General features: G+C 38.3%; 1 protein-coding gene across 2 annotated transcripts in view; it reads right to left on the bottom strand.

The window, feature by feature from the left end:
• The window catches only part of ZNF385B (zinc finger protein 385B), a 158,630-nt gene that overhangs the window by 121,635 nt on the left and 13,056 nt on the right, over positions 1-23,939 (bottom strand). Inside the window, exon 2 of one of the 2 annotated variants that reach the window (XM_065841452.2) lies at positions 954-1,256. In XM_065841452.2, the coding sequence (XP_065697524.1) occupies positions 954-1,254 (301 nt within the window). In that variant the 5' untranslated portion in view covers positions 1,255-1,256. Of the gene's footprint in view, positions 1-953; positions 1,257-23,939 lie in introns of those variants that run through there. The other variant, XM_071811154.1, reaches the window with a different exon arrangement.

The following is a 23,939-nucleotide window of genomic DNA, read 5'->3' on the forward strand; positions in this document are numbered from 1 at the left end:
CTTTAAGATACTACAGAATGTCAAATGCCCCTGAGCTTTCTTTAACAAAATGAAATAGATTCTTCTTTTTCATTCAACTATCAGTAAGAAAAGCATCCTTAAAATGCTCTAACAAATTTTCTTCAGTGCTGTTGGAACATCACAGAAAAAGGGATCATCCTGCAGCACAATCTTTAAACTATGAACATCTAAGCAAGAGACTATGTGGCAAACCAGGACCCCTTAGAAAAGGAGAGTCATAACATCCTTACCTGTACAATTATACAAGATTGAATCATTTGTTCTGTGTGTTCACTTTCTTCTATGCATAGAGAAGGAAATACTATATGTTTCTCAGAATAGCTATGAACTAACATTGAAATTAAAAAATGGAACAAAAAAGCACATTATGTGCTTTGCACCTTTATATTATGCATGTTAAATGCATTTTGACCAAACATTTGGGAGCTTTGTTTTGCCCAGTCAGTAGAAAGTATTATTTCAAAGTACTTCTCACTTGAATGAGAGTAATTAAACCCAGACCACTGAAAGCAGAAACAATGAAAGGGTCAGACCTGTAAACTCCAACTCTCCTCCTCCATCTCCCACCACTACATTTCTTTTAAAAGCTTCTCGTGTACCCGCAGCATCCTTTCAGAAGTTTCTTTTGGGAATAAATGCAGATGACAAAATACATGACTATTTGAACCCACAACAGCTACTTTTAAATAGACCATATCTCAACTACACAAGGCCAAACACAGCCATGAATCATGCATTAAAACAATGTTGCCTTAATCCGAGTGGGCTTCACAAGAAGAGAATTACTCTAGTAATTCTGGACATGGCAAATATTATTAAAATATAAAGTAATACCAAGAGTTAAGTTTAAACTTTATGTTTGATGGGGAAGGTAGAGCTTAAAAGCTTCCTGAGATATGACCAAAGCCCGACATTTCATATGAGTCATGTACCTGTGCTGGTACTTGCAAACAAAGTGCCAGGAGCTGGACTTGTAGGGAGTTTTCCATTGTTTAGCTGCCTCACTCTTTTCAGGTGAGACTTCCCATTGTAATGAACTTGAGCTTGTGCTGCAGAGTTCAGCTGTATATTGCACACTTCGCAGAAGGAAAACAGTATCTTCCTTTTTTCTTTGCTTAATTGGTAGTCCTGTCTGTCATTCCTCAGTCCTTTTTCTTCAAAGCCTCGTAGAACAGCTGCTTGATTCATAATCCCATCTTCAAAGACGTGGTCAGGACTTAATGGATGCTTCATATCTACAAAGCAAACAGACAAAATTGTTACTAGAAGCCAACTAATCATAATCTTTTTTACTATATCAGCATTTTATTTTTTAAATTACATACAACGTGAACCAAAGACCAGTTCCAAGTTGCAGAGGCATTGCTTAATAGAGAAATACATTCATTTGTGACACACCACAGAGCTCAGACATAATAAGTTTGCAATACATCACAGTCTGCACGCAACAACAACTCACAACAACTCATTATTTTGTTCTGCAAGCTCTCTATTTTAAAGTAGGTTTATTATTGCATCTCTAGCAGAGGTTAAGACTACTTTCAAATATCTTTCCTCCCCCTCACTAAACACTTGTTCCCGAGCTTTTCACTTTCCAATGTCCATAGCAGGACCCACTGCCCCAAACACAACTATTTAACGCCAAGCAGAAGTTAGTCTTATGGGATTTACACAAATACACAGCAAATGACAGTCCCTGGACAACAGTCCAATAGCCTGAAATACGTACTTGTCTCTACAGAATAAAAACTTCATAATGATAAATGAACCAAGCTGCACAAAGAACTGTTTTATATACCAGGGGGGAGGGGTGTATTTTATTTAAGGTATGCTGCTAAACCAGTAGAGAAGGCGGCAGGGAGGGCTCTTTGTAAGAAGGAGAAGGGACCAGGATAAATCAAATAGAAAAAAAAAATGTTTTCTTGGCTAAACAACTTGCTGTTTACACTTTACTCCTTCCCACCACCATCCAAATATTCTGGATCAACCAAAGGTTGGCTCAGAGAGCTGTGCAGAAGAGCAGCTCTTTTGAGGTAACAGAGTACCCATAATTCAGCTCTCAGAAGCAAAGAGGCTTCAAATGCAAGGTCCTTTTTTCAGGCCAGATCTTTGTGGAAACCTACCACTCTGCCAGACAGGAGGACCAAGAGAGAACACTACTATGCACACAAAACACATGCAAATGCAGTTGGAACAATCCTCCCCAAAACAATGCAATGTTCACAAGAAATACTGAAATACTCCTCTCATTATCCAGACAAGTGTATTAACAGAAGAAAGTCTGTTTGGTTCTTTGGCACAGGTATGTAAATGGAAACAACTTCATAAATAGGTTATTTAAAGAGTCGTTTCTATGGTGGAATGGAGTATTTCACCACATTCCTGACTCTAGCCCATGCTTAAAATTTGTACACATTCCTCCTCAAGCATGATTCACCGATCAAGTATTCTAAATAAACAGAGTTCATAGTCATATATTTGTTTCCTATAACTGACAGCTCTGTCATCAAATAAACAAAAAAATATAACAATACATTCATTAAGATATACATCACATCAAATATTAAAACAAAAAATAATTATTAAAAAAAAAAGTTGGATCCAGATACCTAATTGCTTTTAAAAACAAAATACTAATGATCCTGAAAACCCAGGCTAGACACTGTCACACTAAATCATTTAAGTGTAAGTATCATATTTCAAGGCAAGCAACCAAGATCCTTGACTCAGCTGAGCTTAGATGGCATTTTCATCTGAAAATTTAATCTACTTAGAGCTTTGGTATTTGTTACTTTTCAATGTATTTTTAAACCATAAATAACTTTCCCTATTCACTTTGTTTTCTGTATATTTTTATTTCGACAGCACTGTTGTATTTTTTGTTCCCTGAAGTCAAAGGTTTTGAAACAAAAGTATTTTTATATTACATTGTTTTAGATGCTATAAACATGCAGACATAATTATTTAATAATAAAAGAGGTAACTGTTTAAAAATCCTGGCTTGTCAGAAATCTCATAAGTTTGGTTACAGAAAGCGAACAATAACTCAAAAGAGTATTCCGTAATTATTTCAATAACCTATTAATGTAAGATCTTCACGAAACTTGGTTTGGATAGAATGGAAAAGTGGCAGGTGAATATCTGCATCAGGAAGCTGTGCAGACCAGGAGTCAGACTGATGGAGCAGACAGCTGCTGCTGAGCACCTGTAACAGCACCAGAACCTTTCCAAGGGGGCTTATTTTGGAAAGCACCAGCCTGGTACTGCATTAGCCCATTATAACTGCAGCACAAGATACACACACTCCTGGACTGCATGTTTTGGTTTACTTTAACCCAAAGATACAAAACCTGTCAGGTGGTAAAGTCTGAGACTGCTGAAATATGAACCAGAGCAGGGTTAATGGGGAAAAAACAGAATACTTGCCTCACAAGTGCACTCCTGACATGACCAAAAATGTTTTCAATATGGACACACCCGGAAAGAACAACTGAGCATAGCAAGGATTCAGACACCACATCTACACCCTAAGGCAGCATCCCAGCTGCCAGTCTAGAAAGAAAATTAACCTTCAGACAAACAAAGAAACCACTGTCCAAATTTCACTTTTGTTTTTATAAACAGAAATAGTTTTAAACTCATCTTTACTACAAAGTACTGTCCTAGTTGCATTAACAGACAAATGAGTCCTTAAAGCAATCTCTTGCTACTAATTTAAGCACTAAGAACCAAAAGCTGAATTTTTTAAAAAACCCTGATTGCCTAAAGCTCTGCATCTAAATTAAAAGGTGACCTGATGATAAGCAGCACTGATCTCCCAACAACCGCTGGGAGTAGCAGATGCAAAGCACTTCTAAAAAATTACCTACATGGAGTATCTTTAACCTTGGCATTAGCAGCAGCACGCTCTGACCAGTCCGACCCTGGAGAGGACCTGAAACCAAACCACACCAACCCTCAGAAGTCTGCCTACTGCCATGCAGAAGTAGCAGCCCTCATCTTCCTGGGATTTCAGAGAACTGAACATTTGGTGTAATAAATTTTGACTCGAAATTAACTTGAATAACAGAAATTTATTCCCGATGGATTTTGACGGAATAAGCAAAGATAGCACTGGGCGGCTGGGGAGTCTCTCTGCTCCTCCGAGCGTGCGTGCGGGAAAAACTTCTTCCGAACTTTTTATAGGGCCGACAGTCCCGGGTTCGTTGCTCAGGGTGCCACATCAGTCGTTCTTTCTGCGACTGTGTCCTCTGTTGCCAGGCTGTTCTCACCTATCTTCTCCTCTGTTGCCAGGCTGTTCTCACCTACCCCTGCCCCCCCCCCCCCCACCCCCCACCTTTAGAGGATCGAACATTTAAGGCAATTGCATAACAAAGGGCAGGGGCTTCCCGTGTTGCACAATAATCCCTGAGCGTTTCCTTTTAAGAAGCTTTAATGAACAAACATCTCTCTTAGAATTGTTTATTACAATTTCCCCCCTTTTGTTTTTTTTACTTATTTTGTTCATTAAAGCGTTGTAATTCTTGACTACTTAATACAAATCCCTCAGTATCGTCTTGATTGGGTAACTGCTCATACTTTGCTTTAACTAATACGGTAACATCAACATAGTGTACCAGATTGGGATGCATTGACTCTGGCTCATTCCTCCTTGCTTTTTAGTTAGTGCCTGAGTGTGCCGCTTAACGTTGGGGTAGCTCAGTCAATATTTTGGCATAGTTCCACTCAGGCTCGTTTCCACCGTTTCTTATTCCTCTGCCTCGCCCGTCGACTCGGTTGCTTCGAGCCACGGGGTAAACCATCTTCTCAGCAGCAAGAATATTCTTCAGGAAACCCTGAATGCTTTTGCTCTCCATGCCTTTGTTTATACGCACAATGCAACCACTAATTGTTTCAGTGCACTATGCACCTAAAGCATATAACTAGGATAACAATTACAACTTATATTAATACATCTAACTCTATGATTTTTACAAATCGGATATTCATAAACAACTTTATCGTTTTTCTGTATTTGCACGATATGATTCGACAAGCCCAAGTCCATTTATTGTTTCCGTAGTTTAGCTTTCAGAGGCTCGTCTGTGAGCTCTGTAGTCCAGGTGTTAGTCTTGACTGGACCTTTAACTCGGCTGGTGTGTGTCCACCCCTTTTCGGCAGTTCGGATGGCTGTTTCTGTAGTGAGTAAAACAACATAAGGTCCCTCCCATCGAGGGGTTAATGATGTTTCTTTCCATGTTTTTATGAGTACCTTATCTCCAGGTTCTAGCGTATGTATTTTTATGTCCAGAGGTGGACGCTGTACCACCAACCCTTTTTCCCAAAGGTATTTCCTTCGCTTCAACAACTGCACTAAGTAATTTTTCATCTGAAAAATCACTCACTTTTGGGTGATCTTGTGGTGTTTCTAAATCGAATGGCATTCCATATAACATTTCAAAGGGTGATATTCCGAGGTCTGTTCTCGGCTGGGTCCTTATGTTTAACAGTGCTAGGGGCAAATATTTTACCCATGACATCTTAGTCTCTATCATTAATTTAGTAAGTTGCTTTTTTATTTCTCCATTCATTCGTTCGACCCTTCCCGAGCTTTGTGGATGCCATGGAGTATGATACTGCCAGTCAGTACCTAGTGCCTGAAAGATTTCTGTAATAATTCTTGATGTAAAATGTGGGCCCCGGTCGGAATCGATAGCTTCGGTTATTCCATATCGGGGAATTATTTCTTCTAACAATATTTTTGCTACCGTACGAGCAGTGGCCCTAGTTGTTGGAAATGCCTCCACAAAGTGCGTGAGATGGTCTACAAGCACCAATAAATAGCGGTATCGCCCGACCTTTGGTAACTCGGTAAAATCAATCTGTATTCTTGAGAATGGCTGGTATGTGAGTTCCCTTCCGCCGGGAACTCGTTTCCTTATTTGTTGTTTATTTACTTTCTGGCATGTAAGGCACCTTTCAACAGTACATTTTGCTATGTTATATGCTCCTATGCAAGTATATTTTGTGGCAAATTGATCTACTAATGCTTGCGTTCCCCAATGCGTAATATCATGTAACCTGTTCATTATACCGACCGCAGTTACTTTGGGAACTACTTCTCTCCCATCTTCTAATCTCCATTGTTCACCTTGCTGCTTTGCTCCTAGTTTGGTTAGCTTTTATTTTTCTACGCTACTAAAGACATATATATTTGAGCGTGGATGGCTAGGACACTGTCTATCTTTTAGCCCAAGACAAATACAGGGAATAGCGTCTATGTTAAACTCTTTCCAGCACTCATAGCAAGGGAAATCATTTTCCCTTTCTGTTCCTTGTCCGCAATTAGGGCAATTTTCTCTTAATTTCTTTGGATCTGGCAGCTCATAAGTCAATCCTTTAAGATTTAATAAGGCCACCCTTTTTGCTTCTTCGTCTGCAAGGTTATTTCCCCTAATAATGGGATTCAGGCCTTTCTGGTGTCCCTTTATATGAACCACTGCTATTGCTCTAGGTTTTCTTTTTTCTTGCAAGATTTGTGTGATCAATTCCTGATGTATTAAGTTTTTTCCTTGGGAATTTATCAACCCTTGTTCTTCCCAAATTTTACCAAATGTATGTACTACTCCAAATGCATACTTCGAATCCGTATATATAGTTCCACTACCCGTGCCGATCCATTGTAAGGCTCTTAAAACGGCATACAACTCACAGGCTTGTGCTGACCACCCAGGATTTAATGGCCCTGATTCTAAGACCTTATTAGTTCTTCCGTTTATTATCGCATATCCTGATTTACGTTTCCCTTCAATTACTCGAGAGGAGCCATCTACAAACGATTTTTCTCCTTCTGACAATTCCTCTTCTTCTAAGTCAGGTCTTAGTTTTGTTTGCTCTTCAATTGTTTGCAAACAATCGTGTTAATTGTTCGCTAAATTCCCCACATAAGAACTGTGCGGGGATTCTGCAAGGAAGTAATTTCTAGGGTTAATTTAGGAGATTCAATTAAAATACTTTCGTATTTTAACAACCTAGAATCTGTTATCCATTTATCAGATTTTTGTTGCAAAACCCCTCGTATATTATGTGGTGTCAAAACATGTAATTCTCCTCCAAATGTTATTTTCTGTGCTTCTTCTACTAGTAATGCAGCTGATACTATTGCTTGTAGGCATGTTGGCCAACCCCTGCTAACGGGGTCTAACAATCTAGATAAACAAGCTACTGGTTTTTTATGTCCAGCCCATTCTTGTGCCAAGACCCCGTATGCAGTCCCTGCATCTATATTAGTGAACAAATAAAATGGTTTCCGTATATCTGGCAAGCTCAACACAGGGGCACTTATCAGCTCTTTCTTTATGCAATCAAATTGTTCCTCATCTTGTTGCGTCCATTGTATCAGTTTTTCCTGTGTTAATTTTTCATACAAAAATTTTACCTTCTTTGTATAATTTTCAATCCATTGTCTACAGTATCCAGTTAGTCCTAATATTTGTCTTATCTGTCGTTTAGACTTTGGGGCTGGCAATGACAAGATCCCATTTACTCTTTCTGGGTCCAAATGTTTGGTCCCCCTGCTTAAATAGTGTCCTAGATATTTCACTTCTTGCTCAACAAACTGGAGTTTGGTCTTTGACACTTTGAGTCCCTGTAGACTAAGGAAATTTAATAATTTAATACTTTCTTGTCTAACCACTTCTTCATCTTGCCCTGCTAACAAGAGATCATCTACATATTGCACTAGTACCACTTCTGGACTGCGCTCATATTCCTGCAGAATTTGTTCTAAAGCTTGCCCGAACAAGTTAGGTGACTCCATAAACCCCTGGGGAAGCACAGTCCATCGCAATTGTTGTTTCTAAGCTTTAATGAACAAACATCTCTAACTCTTAGAATTGTTTATTACATTTGGTATGGCAAATCATCAGTGTTTGAAAAGCCTTGCCCAGGCCCTTCTAAATTGTTTAATAAGAAAATGTTGGTGGCAAATATCCACTGAGATTTTAAAGTGAGCTTGTCTCCCACACAGTAGTACATCTTTTACAATAACTGATCACTTTTTTGTAGGGTACGTATTTGTTCAAAAAACAAAATATTACATGAAAGATCCCATTTGTATTTAAAAGGTCGGTCTGTCTCCCTCCTTTCTTCTTTGCAGTTAGGGTTGGAAAAACACACCTTTAAAAATACAGTCTGAAATGCCCTGGATCTAGAATATACAGAACAATTCTGCATTGAGTCATTTTAAGAATCTCTCATGAATGCAGATATATTTTGTCAGAGGTAACCTTTCTTTGGAAGGCTGTATGAATGCTTTACACTTAGGAAAGAAACTTGTACATACACATTAAATTGTAATTAAAAAAAAAAAACACACAACAAACTTGAGCATTCCTCCCATTTGCTACATTTCCTAGTCACTCAAATTTATGCAAGCAAGCATCTGGCATGTGTCTCCTTCAAAAAAGAGCTTTTCATTGCAGACAGATTTTGAAGAATTCTGGATGCTACTTATTCTCACTCACCAGGAGTCAGATATAAAATGAGGCCATTTCATTCCTGAGGCTTACACATGGCACAATAACATCATGTAACAGAAGCAGCTACTTGAGACTACAGGCAGTGAATTGAGAATTAAGTTACATGACCATTATATTCCGCAAAAATCAAGCAAACCATTTAGAGTAACAGTGATATATGGGATGGTGAAGTATTTAGAAGTAGGTTTAAGACTAAAAACAAGATTACAAGTTCATTTAAAGGGAGAAAGGATGGAAATTATCATATGGGGAAAATACAATAGATCAATTTTGTGAGCTCCCACTTTTCTATAACCTGGATACAGCAGAGTGTAGGTCATGTCTCAGCAGTGGCTGATATATAACAATATCTACAAATTAAAGTGTCCCATACAAAAAGTACATGATTCTGTGAATCATACTGGAGTGACACACACATTACAAAGGTAGTGTGATATTACCGTAGCTGTATTTACTCAACTACAGAGAGGACTGGACTCAATGAAAAATTGAAAGGTGAGAATGTGAAAACAAGAAAAAGAAGCAGGAAACAAAGAAGAAATTCAATTATTTTGGAAACAGTCCAGCTGAAAGGATCCAGAAAAATCCAAGTCCATAGAGGGATTGTTTGCCCTATTCATCTTTCATAGGTACTTGAAAGTTTACTTCTTTCTCTGGCAAAAGTAAGTTCTGCCTCAAACCAGGTATACTCATTTTTACTGTGATCAAAATCATAAGAGGAAGCAATGCAAGTATTAGAGCTTTTCAAGTATTTGACATAAACTGTTACCAGACTATACATGTTGTCCTCTCCATCACATTTCTTCCCCAGTACACAGAACTGTGATCTATCCAAATAGATTCTGCAAGCAATACTGAAGCAAGAATAAATTAGTGATTTATGACACCACATTAAAATTCTTAGGTGTCATGAGATACCCTGTTAGGATTTCTGAAACCACATCTTCCCAGCCTCTTGCAGCTGCCAAAGAAATCTAAGCATGGACATCCTTTGTACTTGAAGCTCAAGGCAATTAGCCTTTCAATTTAGCTAATTTACTTTTAAACAGAGTTGTGCTTTCAGAGGAGCTACAAAGAAGTATTATATATAGTACACTGCTGTAGGTGAGAATGTGCAAATCTTTACTCAAAGGAAATAAGCTTTGGTTATCCTAATGAATTAGTGATGGTTACATGAAGCATTCTTCTCCGGAGTGCTGGTCTAAACTTTTGCAATGCCCATTCCTAATTAGTTGATACTTCAAAGAACCACTATGCTGGAAATGTAATTAGACTGCCGTTCCTCTGTGGATCTGTGCCAGGTAAGCAAAAGTGAAAACACATTTTGACAACTTACATATGGACAAAGAGAATTTTCTCATTTAGCCTTTGGAAACAGTCAAATGAATTACACCTAAGACAGAGGAACAAATACGAAAATTAACTGGCTTTCTATATTGTTTGATTTCCAAAAAAGGGTGGAGGAGCGGTGGGGAGGGGAAAAGAAAAAGGGAGAGACCCAAGACTGAGTGAGCCTTGTGTTGTACACCTCTTAATCACCTCTATGGGAAAACCTATCTATGCAGCTGGACCAGGGAACTCTACGTGCACACCCTATGAGCTGAGGTCTTGCACTGGAGCAAGTTCCCCATCTCTGCCATAAAACACACACATATACACCAAAAACCAAATAAACAAAGAAACCCACCAGAGCGTTACTTTAAAGAAACTCACTAGAGCTGGTTTTGAGAAGTCTTATGACCTTTCTTATATTTTTAGACAGTATTTCCCAAACATAGATAAACTATTGAGAGGCATATGGTTTGCACCATCTGGGCAACAAGTTCTATTGGGATACTGTGGTGAACAGCATATGCACAGTGCCTGGTACACAGTATCCGACAGTGTTAAAAAAAGCACTAGAGACTATTTTGAAGCCAACCTTGAAAAATCCCCCATATGTTTAAGGGACCAGTTTCCTTTCAGAAGATGTGTTCCTCTTTCTTTCAGTACAAATCAAAACAGAGAACTGCCATGTTCAATCTTCATCTTGTTCTGAAATTCCTCAAGGAGGCATCATACTCTGCAATGCTCCCACCTGTCAAACTATTTATTACCCATGCATACACGTGTGATCAAGTCTTCCTTATCTCTTTCATCTCTGCTCACAAAGCACATAAAATGTTTTAATTCAAAGTTACAGTAAAAACTGGATAGTTCAGAAAAGTGAATGCATTTTTATTCCTTGTGACAGATAAAGAATAATCAGTTAATCATGGCACACTGACCAAATCCGGTTAAGTAATTTTTTAGTCTGTGTTTCAATGCTGGTTTATCAATGCAAAGAGGAATAAGAAGTCAGCTTGCTATTTTTGTGCATGAAAAGTTTTGAATGGTGTAGTATGACAAATGGCTGACAGCCTCTTCACTAAGATGTTTTAGAATATTTAACATTTGAGCGAGATTCTCTTTAAACTACAAAAACAGATGGTTGTTTCACAACACAAACATTAGCTGTTCAGTACAAGGTAATTCAGAAAACTGAAAACATTCAAGTAGCTAGTATTTTGCTTTGTTCTACCAGCCTTGAAATTGTCCATGTTAGGGAAAGCTAAAATTAGACCAAATATACTAGAATGTAAGGTCACCTAAACTGGAGTAAATAAAATCACTCTTGGCTTAAATTATCACAGACTGCAGCTGCATGTACCCATGTTTGTCACTAGCTCTAATTGTAAGGTTCATTCTTTAGCCCCTGTACTTACAGATTTCTTGCATGCTTAACATTAACAAGAATAGATTTACACATCAACTTATTTGCCAAAGACATGTATCCTCACCTGACATAACATATCTGACTGCTGCCAAGAAAGTTAATCAAGTTTGGAGTCCAGACAGCTGTCTTGGATTATGCTTCAAGAGGAACAGGTAGTTTTCCAGCATTATCACAACACAATTTGGCTTGAGTAACCATTTGACAAGTTGGTGCCTTCCACTCAGGAATCTGTCATTAAGGCAGTACTTGTATTCAGGTAACTTGCGCTCCAAGTTTTCTTATCTAGTTGTAAAAGAACATCTAGATGCCCAAAGCATCCAGTGCATGGTTGTGTATGTCATCTTAGACTTCTGTTCTCCCCTACCACATGCATAAATCTATTGGAGAGAATAGACCTGCCAGGAAAATGGCAACTCGGCTCCCTTAGCCTCCTCCATCAACAGGTCTGTTGTATAAATCCATACAACATTCCTGATAACACACCAGGGCTGGCAATGTGGTTATCTGCAATGCATTCAGCCAAGTACCACGTAATCCAACCTTTTTGCTTTAGCATTCTCATAAAGAAAAAGAGTCCATGACATACCAAACATCACTGATAGTCAGCATCAGGTCATATTTACATCTTATTTCACCCAGAAATTTTAGCTTTCTAGCAAAGAACTAAATCCCAAATATTCTGGAATTCTAAAGCAACATCCAGGATGGAAGAAAAAAAAATACAGACAGACTTAAGTGACTTTTTTTTTTGGACAAAGCCAAGATTGAAATATCTCATGTACCAAAACACCAAACAGCCAGCCAAAAATAATAATAATAACTTTTAAAAAAGGTTGGATGCTTTCAAAAGGTTAAACATGAACAGTACAAGTAATTTTCATAGCAATTCTTCAAAAAGTAGGTCAAAATTTTTAAAACTTTTTTTTTCTCCAAGTAGAAATGAACAAAGTGAGCTTTCTTAAGTGTATTCCAAATTTTGCTGATTTTCACAATCTGTGTCCCTGAGACTAGGAAACTGTCTTATCAACTACTAATTTAATGAAATAAATTGAATGATATTGTCTCTAAGATAATTTTTAAAGACTATTTCCTAAATTTCTAGACTTCTACAAAGTTACTAGATTGAGGTCTTTACTTGTATCTTTCAAAAAATTTTATCAAGTATTCTTTTAAATCAGAGAACTCCTCTTGTGTTCCTCCATAGAGGATTACAACATCTACACTAACATAACACACTAATTAAATGCATCTCCACCAGATTTTACAACTCAGAAGAGCTGAAAATAAACTTATAGAAGGAAAATTATGTTGAGAATATAGTTTGCACCTGCCTTTAACAAAAAAAGGACCACAAAAAAATTGAGTTTTTTTAAAGAACAAATTATTTCTATGTTTTAGAATCATCTCTTAAAACAGAAGATAACTTAAGACTCACTGTAAAGCAAATGGATTGTAACTAATTGGAGAACTGGTACAAGATATAAAGTACTTCTAGGGAAGCATCCATTTTAATTATAAAAGAAAGTTTTAGGCATGAACTTGTGTGAATAAAGATCAAAACCCACTGACAAAATGGGAGATTCCCACAGGGTGTTTGTACCTGGCTGTTGCTTTATCTTGCGTGAGCATAATCACATTTTGAGTACATATAACCTTGGTCTCAGGAAGGAAAACTCTTTTCCTACCTTTCTTAAAAATGTCAAGAATTCACCTGAGCATAAAAAGAAGCCGCAAGGGAAAGCCAGGCAGAGCAGCCAGCCTTCTTGTTCATATAGCATAAGTCTCACAATGCCAGGCACTGAATGTAAGTTGTACTGGAAACTATTAATTTGGGATAAAACCTGGTAATGCTGCAAAAGAGCTCTTGGACACAAGAGCAAGAACTTTGAGGACTGTGTGAAAATAATAGTTGGGCAGGAATAAAGAACAAGCTACATTCAGAAATAGCTTGAGATGGAGATATGTCAGCTTGCTTGACAGCACTAAGAATTCTAAAAGAAAACCCTCCTTCAAAACTTCAAGTATGATCTGTGGTAGTGATCAACCCTAAAGTGCACCTAAAAAGATGGGCCCAGATTAGTCATCCCTCAGAGACTGTCAACATCCATGTAAAGAACTGATTCTCTTTTGGAACAGAACAAATATTGCAAGCAATGTTCCCATATAGGGCAAAGGTAAAGAAACATATGTTTTGTCTTAGTATCTACTTAAGATTTATTATCAAGTTATAAGAGAATTATCCAACGGGTAGTGACAGACCATAATAACAGGCAAATGGATCACCTAATTTGAAGTCACCTGCAGGAACCAACCAGGTTAAAACTGGCATTGCCTCGAATGTAATCATTCACTTCCCGTTTTCCTTGTTTAAAGCATATTTTGTGCTGACACTGAACTCCAAGAGACCTCTTAGGGAGTGGCCATATTTTCAACTCCACCAATTCCTCCTGCCCACCCGCAGAGTTACACAGACCTCAAACTCAGGCTGCCAGTCACCTCAGGCTTTAAGCAACCACTGCCTGCAAAATCCATTCTGAATACCTACCTTATAACACATTAAAATACACACTTCCATTCATCAAGAATGAGGCTGCCTTTCACTGGTTTTGCTGACATTTCACACCCTGATCCAGAAATATTAATAGCACATGCATGTACTTCCATGCTGCAGACAAGCCACCCTGCTCTCCCCTCAATTAAGAGCCTGTTAGGATGAGTGCATTTGCTCATACAAATTCGACAGACAAAACCTCTTCATTTTTTTTTTTTTGCATTACAGCCAGTGCAACCATACTATTCCATGAATTTAATTTGGGTTTGATAAACATTTGGACATACTTCTAATCTTTACATTTTAATTTTGAGCTGAAAGGTAGTACTTGAATTAAGAATTCATGTGAGGTTTTGTTTGGTTTTCTTCCCTTTTATTATTCATTTGTATAAAATCATATACTATTTGCAAATCATACTGAAGAAGCAAAAACACGTGAAGAGATTCAGACAGTATAATCACCCTACCCCAAAACCTTCATACCAAAGAACCATTGGCAATTCCAACAGCACTAAACTGCATAGACATTTTAAGCCCCACATTCTTGTAGATAATCTGCACCAAGTATCCTGAAGGTACTGAGAAAAAGAATAGTTAGGTCAGCTATTTGAATCACTAAAGTAGATGCCATTTTGTTAAATTGTTGCTTCATACACATTTCAGCAGATACACAGGACAGTTAAGTGAGAATAAAACATGTTTCAACACAAACCAAAACAGATGTCTTAACTGCCATATAAAGCAAATTGCATGATAGATGCACAGATTTCTTATTTTCAAAGACATTTATACTTGATACAACACAGCGGTTCCTATGGGAGCAGCTTTACTATCTAAAATATTCTATGTAAAGAACCTGTCACATGAATGACAGGAGACCCTTCCAACCAAAACTGGTCTAAATAGTATTTCTGAAAGCATATACGTCTGCAAGAGAGGCTTAGCACATAAAGCCAGGGGCAGGGAAGATGAGGGAAGTGGCCTGTGGGTATCTTCATGGTTGACACTTCTGTTTGTGCACCCCCCACCTGGGAGAAGGGAGAATGGGAGCAGACGAGGACCAAGAGACAGGAATTTCTACTGCACCTGCAACAAAACTATGGTGTCTCCTTTTGCAAGTAATTTTACACCTTGGTGTCTGAATCATCACCTCCCTTCACCCATCAACTTGGACTATGCTGGCAAAGCAACGGCATGTTTTATAGCACGCATTTGTGCTCATCATTAGTGTCAGGTATGATCTGATACGAGGCATCTAAACATCACCTCTGACTGTACCTAAGAAACAGCATTATTTGTATCACAAAAGCACCAATGAAGATTAAAGGTCTGCCAAAATAATTGCCATTCAAGTTCACCATCAAAATGAATGAACTACGGAAGAATCACATTACACCCACCCATATTAAAGAGATGGACCCAAGGCACACAATTCAGCTTTTGCTGATTACTGCATAAAGTGAGCTTCTCACAGTGTTGACTGCATACCAACTGCTGCACTAACAAGCGGTGTCTTCCTTCGGACATTTACAAACATCAGAATGCTTATTCATGACAGTCCCACATATCATCTGCCATCCCAGATGGTAACTGGTGGGATACTGATTTGTCCTAAGGCAATTACCACCCACCAAGATAGTGTATGCAGTGCTAAACAAAAAGCATGTGCCATCTGCTGTCAAGTTTATAAGACTTTTTGAGACCTACTACGTTAGTTTAAGTTTATTTTAGATCAGACACATCAGGAGGCTACAGTTCTCCAAATGCTCAACGAATAACGGGTAAGCTGCACTGTAACAGACATTCCGTAAATCAAGAACACGTTACCACGTGCTGCTGGTCCCACCTCTAAGACCCTGAGAGCAGCAAAGGATTCTCACTGTCATCAGGAGCAAAAGGTACAAACAGCCCACAGGCTCAGAGGGAACCACAGGGAACCTGAGACCAAGAAACAAGATGAAATTCTGCAGAACTTACAAATCTCTTTGAATTTCTTCTCTGAAGAAATTTTATTTCTTGTTGACGGGATATTTTTTTCTGCCTCCTTTCCTTGCATCTCTCTACTGCTGTAATTTTGACAGCTGTTCTCCATCTTATGATTTCTTGCCAAGCCCTAGCTCTTTTCCTACCTCTATATCTCCATAGATTCTTCCCATATTCCTGGTCATGTGCTGTCATGCTATATACACAGAGAAGAGAAAAGTCAATTAAAAAGCAGAACTAGTGTGACTTCTGTCTGCCTCACAAACCACGTGAACTTCCTCTTACTGACTTCATCTGTCACACATTTGTAGATGGTTAACAGAGAATACAGCAGTTTCCCCAGTCTGGGGTCATTAAGCACTCAAACTACATAAAAAAATTTCTACATATTCTTCTTAAATCTTCTAATTAAATATATTTTTGTACATTGATGAAGACCTAAAGCAAGCAGAGAAAAATCGAAAAACACATCCACTGAAGCATTTTTCCAAATGTTTCTAGATCACCAAATACATGAAGACGTTTCACTGAGGCAGGGAATTAACCCTTGCACAAGTGTAAAGGTTATAGCACTATCTGCACAGATTAAAAAAAAAAAAAAAGCATTGCTCAAACCTCACCCCTTAGGAAGTAGTATTTCAAAACACAGACAAATTGCCTTTAAATCACTAACATCAGAAAAATAGGACACAAGAGAGAGAAAGCATAAAGATCTGTACTGCATAGTAATGAGAAACAGGGGTTGTGAAGGTCTCTGCAGGGTCCCAACACGGTAAGAGCCCCTGGTGTCACAGCCCACACCAACACGGCTGTGTCGGCAGATCTTGCTGGCAGCCCAGCAGCGGATGCTGAAGGAAGACGCCTCCAGCCAGCACAACTGCATCACCTCCTCCAGCATTCACACCACGTGGGGCAGAGGCAGGGCACAAGAATAGAATACACCAAACAGGCACCTCCAAATGACAGCTTAGCTCTTGAAAAACAAAAAAGTAGAGGCCATCTAAATAAAGATGATCTGGAAAGTATATGCAAAGTGAAGTACATGCAAAAAGTACATGCAAAGAAAAGGGCTTGTCGTTCCTCTCCACCCACGCAAGCAACCAGAGGCAATGAGGGGCAGAAGGTAGAGTTTTTCCATGCTCCCCAACAAATTTCCCTACTCTCCTTTGAATGAGTGTTAGTAAAGCCATCAGTTGCTTTAAATCATCCCTGACTGCTGCTTCTACTGCAGAGACCACAAATACCAGAGTGTAGAGTCCTGCATCTGGGCAGGAACAATCCCAAGTTCCAGTATAGGTTGGGGCATGACCTATTAGAGAGCAGTGTAGGGGAAAGGGACCTGGGGGTCCTGGTGGACAACAGGATGACCATGAGCCAGCACTGTGCCCTTGTGTATTACAAGGTGGGTGGTCAGTAGATCGAGAGAGGTCCTCCTTCCCCTCTACTCCGCCCTGGTGAGACCCCATCTGGAATATTGTGTTCAGTTCTGGGCCCCTCAGTTCAAGAAGGACAGGGAACTGCTGGAGAGGGTCCAGCGTAGGGCAACAAAGATGATTAAGGGAGTGGAGCATCTCCCTTATGAAGAAAGGCTGAGGGAGCTGGGGCTCTTTAGTTTGGAGAAGAGGAGACTGAGGGGTGACCTTATTAATGTTTATAAATATATAAAGGGTGAGTGCCATGAGGATGGAGTCAGGCTCTTCTCAGTGGCAAACAATGATAGGACAAGGGGCAATGGGATCAAGCTGGAACACAAGAGGTTCCACTTAAATTTGAGAAAGAACTTCTTCTCAGTGAGGGTAACAGAGCACTGGAACAGGCTACCCAGGGAGGTTGTGGAGTCTCCTTCCCTGGAGACATTCAAAGCCCGCCTGGACACATTCCTGTGCGACCTCACCTAGGCGTTCCTGCTCCAGCAGGGGGATTGGACTAGATGATCTTTTGAGGTCCCTTCCAATCCCAAACATACTGTGATACTGTGATACTGTGATACCAGTCTATACATCCTGCTGCAGCTATCTGCAGGACACATGGTTTTATTGTGTCCATGTAATCATAGATGTAATTAAAGCTCAATACCCCAATAAAGTTATTTAATACAAAAAAGATTTGACAAATAAAATTACGCAAGTTACTGTTAGTCTTATGCTGTCATCCTGCACAGAATACAATTCCGGCATCTCCTTGGGGATATAAGCATTTTTTCCACGTTTCATTTTACAACTATGAATCTGAAGTCTTCACAGAAATTCATGCATACTGCTCCCATATAAAGTAAAAACATTACTTTTTGAAGGGATAAACTTCTGATGAAGGCAGTCACACTGAAAATTGGCCGTTAATCTCCTCTGAATAAATATAACCCCCAGAAAGATGGAAATGTGAGCAGAATATATATTTTTTTTGCACTTGAAAATGCTGAAGTGCACAAGAAGCTTTTACTTCAGCATTTACAGCTGAAATTATCCTTCAGAAGCCTATTTTACCCTCATGAGAGGGTCATTCACTTTTCAAAGCCTTTTGCAACTTAAAGATTGCAGTGAAGCTGACTTTTACATCTTATTTCAGTAGATCTCACTCTTTAGTCCAAGTTCTCGCATTCCTTGAAGACATTTGATATTTTTCTACCTTTATAAACATTTTATTAAAAAATATTCTTTTTGCAATGTCCTAGTTGATTTCATAATGCAAAACATCCTTGTGATAAACAATTCCTCTAATAGATTCCCCAATTAAAGGAGATCTCGCTCTCTCACACTAGCTTACGTAGTTGAGCTGTGCTCAAGTTATATTTTGCTGAAGAGCTGATAACAGAACACAATTTCTGCTAAAAGGCAGTTTTTAAACACACTTATTCCCTTAAAAGATCCAGTGGACTGAATATGCCTCCTGTGCTGACATAAGACACGACATTTTGAAACAAATATTTTTAAAGGTTCATTTGAGAAAAACTAATCTATGAATCTGATGTCTCTGTTGCTTATGACACTCCACTCATCAACTCAGGGCTGCTAGCTTTCAGAATTATATCTTGCAGTATTAGGTATTTTTCTTAAGCCTGGCTCATGCAGTCATAAAAATCCTTAGGAACTGTAGCTTTTTAAAAAGCTCTCTAATCCTTGCAGAGATGGCTGAAAATATGAACCCTAAAGGCTCAAAAACTAGAAAGGAATTAAAGAGAAACCAATTTCAATTTTCTTCTAGGACCTGACAGGGTTTCTGAACGTTCAGAGCTGACAATATTTCTGGCAGCAAGGCAGGAGCGCTGATGTTCTCTCAGCCAAGCCCTGTACTGCTGCTACGTTTTATCACTGTAAGAAACACAAGACTTAAAAAAAAAAAAAAAAAGAGACATTCACTTTTGGGACAAAGCTCTGACAATCAGACCTGTATTGGGCCATACAAGGTTTTCCAGGGTGATTCCCAGGCACTTGTTCTGAGCCAACATTGACTATTGGTTTAAAGTTTCTCTTTCCCTCGCGTGTGCAGTCCATAAATGCACTAGAAAGCACGTGTTTCCTCTTACACCATGTTCCCACAACCTCCCCCTTCCATTAGCCTTTATTTTCCAAGACTAAGGAAGTCTCTCCATTAAAAAAAAAAAAAAACAAACTCAAAACACAACAGGATCTCCTTTTCCCTGACCAGAACACTTCTCTGCACCCATCTCAGTCTGAACTCGACACAAGCAGGAATCAGACCAGTTCCCTGAACTCCAGATGCAGACTCATCAGTTTTGCAATTGCAATGTTAATGCTTCCTTATCCCTAAAAAGCAGGAAGGTTAGGGGTCACTATTTCATTTGACAGAGTACTTAGAAACAATGTTCAAAACAATTTTTTTCTTTGTTTAATCATGTTTCATCAGGTATAGCAATTAAATAACTGACAAGTACCAGTGAGAGTTCTCAGCTATTGCAATTCATTCAGCTTATGCTAAATGGACAACTCAGTCAGTAACCCAAGCTGTGAATTAAATGCCACTTCATTTTTTTTCAAATATTTGTCAGTCCTTCACTGGTTTAAGAACTTAATAAGAACTTAGTTTGTAGAATAAATTTCAAAATATATAGAGCTGCAAATTTTCCAATTAGATTTTTTACTTCCCCTTGGAAAATCTTGTTTTGTAACCACAGTTTTCTCCAGAAAAGAATCAAATTAGTCAAAATGTTATTTTCAGAAATTGCGTAGTCATTAAATAGCATCATGAGCATCAGCCAAACAATCTGAAAAATTGAAAACCTAAGAACTCTAAATTTGACAGAAGCAATTTTCAAAGGGTTTTTTGTTTGTGTTTAATATCTAAAGACATTTCCCCAAATGTAGAGCAGGGATCCAAACTGACATTGAGAAGCCAAGTGAGGTAGCAGCTTCTGTTTCCAAACACTTTCAACCAACGAGGTCTTCAATTCAGAGACCCTTTGTGAACTAGGCTGACACTGTGAAAGTCTCCTCAATCCTGTTCATGTTTTGAACTGGGGCATGGCTCAGGTGGCGGTTGTAGGTTGTCAACATATTTTTCAGTAAACGGCGCTGCATCCTAATCCCCACTCTCCCTCTTTGATGTATGAAATATCTCTTCTAAAAAACAAGCAATAAAAGCAAAACAAAACAAAAATAGGCACTAGGGAGGAAGAAGCATCTTAAGGGCTAAATCTATAACTCAGTGCAACTACAGGTTCTATATCAGAACTTTCAGCCACAGTATAACAACATCCTGGTATTGATCAACCTGGAGCTCTTGACCTCTACAGATATTCAAGATTCACATTGGATCGTGACATGCTCAGGCGAAAGTAATGGAACAGTCACCATTTTCATTTTATTGAGTTTCTTATTGCATACCAGCCTTACGTACCTCACACTGCAAAAATTCCCAAAGGTAACTGAAGCATACAGAGAAGGGGAGCAATCTCATGTCCAGCTTTGGGTATGCCAAGCTTCATAAACCCCAAAAATTCACACAGTTAATCACCTATGGATTAACCATATTCAAAATGTCAAAAGCTGTAATACACATTTAGTCTGCCAACACAAGGAGCAAAACTTAACAGGCTACTCTATCTCATCTCCTATCCTAACTTCGGGCAGACCAAAGTTCTTGCACAACTCCTTGAGCAAGCATAACATGTGACACCATTATGTACCATTGATACTGCTGGGCCAAGCATATATATGCACATATTTATATAAAACATATATGGGCACCACATCAGATTCTCTTCCTTTACCCTTTCCATGAAGCAGCAGTAAAACAGACATCCTGTTACCCAAATGCACAAGCCAGTACTCAAATAGTTTTAACTCTGAAGATAGCACCTGTAGTTACCATTTATTGGAAGTCTGTTTTATCCAGCTTCTCAGTGAGGAAATTCTTGTGTTTCAGTAGCTAAGCAGTATCTACTACATTTATAAGAAAACAAATTAAAATAAGAGACTTCACAGGCTCCAAAACCAAGTAGAGGTAGGTCATGAATTTTTTATCATGATTTTCTAAAGGCATTTCAGACTGCTGTAATGTAACTGCTTTCAATGTCCCCTTTCAACATGCACTGAACAATGTCCTCCCAGTTCTGCAAAGGTGTTCAATAACTTCTGTACCAGGTAAAGTTTCCCTAACTGCATTTTGAATTATACTGTATATCCAAAGGACAAGCCCCATATGTACTTACACTTGCAAAGCATTAGGTGTGTCTACATTAAAAGGACAAAACACAACTTTGGCACTAATTATTTCATTTTTGTTCTCAAAACAGTCCGTAGGTACAGCACACAGGCTGATTTAATGCCTGCTCCTGCCTGGAGGACATATCTTACCTAGATTATCTGAATAGATCCTGAATAACAATAGAGGAATGGTCTAATCATGCACATTTTTTAGATACAAAGACAGATAAGATAAAAACAGTATGGTTTTAAAGGACCTTAACTCTTTTTCCCCTGCTTGGACTGTAAACAATAATTTAAAACTGCTTCATCTGTTCTATTGTTGACCTTCCTAGACCAAATAGACAGATGGGCCATGGAATCACAAAGTTCAGTTACTTTTCTTTTGCAGTTATTTATCTGATTCCTTTAATGAACATGCATATTTCAGGGTAAGCATGAATTTTGGGGGGAAAATTAGGATAGAACCTGAAACATTGCAAAGTTCTTATTGCAACAACAACCAAAAAAAGTAGTATAGCCCCAACACCTAGGTCATTAATATATACAGCCTGCCTAAATTTTTCATTTCAGACCCTAAACAATCTTACATTGTACTCCTGAAACAGCTGCCAATTCTCACTCCCAGGATAGCATAGGGGCATTGTTATGCAATGCAATTCCTGTTTTTAAAATACACATAGACCCTGTGAAACAAAGCACAGTACACAAATTCATATAATTAATTATCAGGGATAAGCATTCACTTGCTATTCTTAGGCACTGACTTTAGTAAGTATTCTAGAAACAAGTTCATATGGAACACCAGTTATTCAGCTTGCCTTTTTATTTTTAATACTTAACTAGACTTCATGCTCTGTTGATAGAAGGAATGAACAAGGAAGAACACCAGCTGATTTTCCTAAACCAAATCAACAATTTATCCTAGCATACTGCGGAAGATCAAATAAAAACACTGCAATTCCTCCAATGTGCATAAAAATAATAGTGAACTCATTTACTGAAAGTAGAATAGAAATCTAATCAAAGAAAGTCGTATGGAATAGCTATATTCTATACAGAAATAATGACTTATATTTCAAATTAATTCTTGTGCAAGAGAAGTAGTTGAGAACAAATAAATCGGTGTCCTAAAAGTCTGGCAGAGAGTGAACTCATTTGGGAACTACAGCTGTTGCGCTTTAGAGATTTGGATTAAAATCCATCATTATCTTTCAGTTAATACTCTTTCATCGACCAATCAGCAGTCATATGGTGTTTACCAACCCTGGTCACTTAACCCACTTGAATGGCCTTTGTGCTATAATTTGTACTTCAATACAATCAGATTACTTCTAATCTAAATGATTTGTGTCCTTTATGGGACAGATAAACACTAATCCCAAGGTTCCTAAAACATAGCAAGCCTAAACAATGCCAGTACAGCATCCTCTGTTTGCTGTTTCAATAGAATATTTCATTCCAGTTAGGAAATATCTGATCCTACTGACCTTGCCTTTTAGATACTCATTCCAAATTTCTTATAAAGACAAAGAAGATTTATCAGCAAACACCATCACTCAGATATAGAAAATCAGCAGCAAATAAGCAATATACCAGTACTTAAATACTACTTTTTGATAAAATTATTTCCTAGGAAAAAATATTCTTTAAAAATTGATAAAGCAAGGAGGAACATTTTAAAACTTGTTCAGCAATGAGTTATGCATGGTAATGGCCCACGGTCCTCAGTTCTCCATTTAAAATGTCCAACTCTTCAGAATGGTTTTCCAAAGATTCAGCAGTTAAAGTGTCCTCAATCATTCCTGTTCTTCAGTTAATCTTGAGTGACACTTGGAAGAAATTCACTGCAGTGCAAGTCTAGCATCTAATTACATTTAACAGTAATACGCTTAGGCTCTGATCTCACAAATGTTTCTGCACAAGTGGATCAATGAGCATGCGACAATCTCCCTCTAAAAGACAGACCCACAGAGGCAAATATATTTACATGACTTGAGCCAGGTACAATGTATCCGCACCTCAAAAAATGCCAGAGTTGGGAACAAGAACAATTGAATAGTTCAGTAATCACCTCACAGTGACAGCAAGTATGCAAACACCTTTGTACATAAAGATATTACCAGTGTCACTCTATTATATTTGCATATTCAGCAACATAGATATTTCTTTCTGACCTAGAAAAATGTGTAACTAGATTTCTAACTCCCTACAAAACATATCAACTTGTAAAATATAACTGATCATATCCCAAATTAAGCCAGGATGAGCCTACTCAGAATTGGATAAAACATTCCCGAAGAAAAATTAAGATGGTGGATGATCTTAATACCATCTGTAGCTATTACTTTATGCAAATCTAAACATGTTTACTTACAATACCTCAGCACAGGTGCTTATATTTCATATTAACTAAAACTCTTTCCTAGTTGATGACCTAAACTAAA

This window comes from Patagioenas fasciata, chromosome 7, assembly GCF_037038585.1.
Source record: "Patagioenas fasciata isolate bPatFas1 chromosome 7, bPatFas1.hap1, whole genome shotgun sequence".
NCBI lineage: Eukaryota > Metazoa > Chordata > Aves > Columbiformes > Columbidae > Patagioenas > Patagioenas fasciata.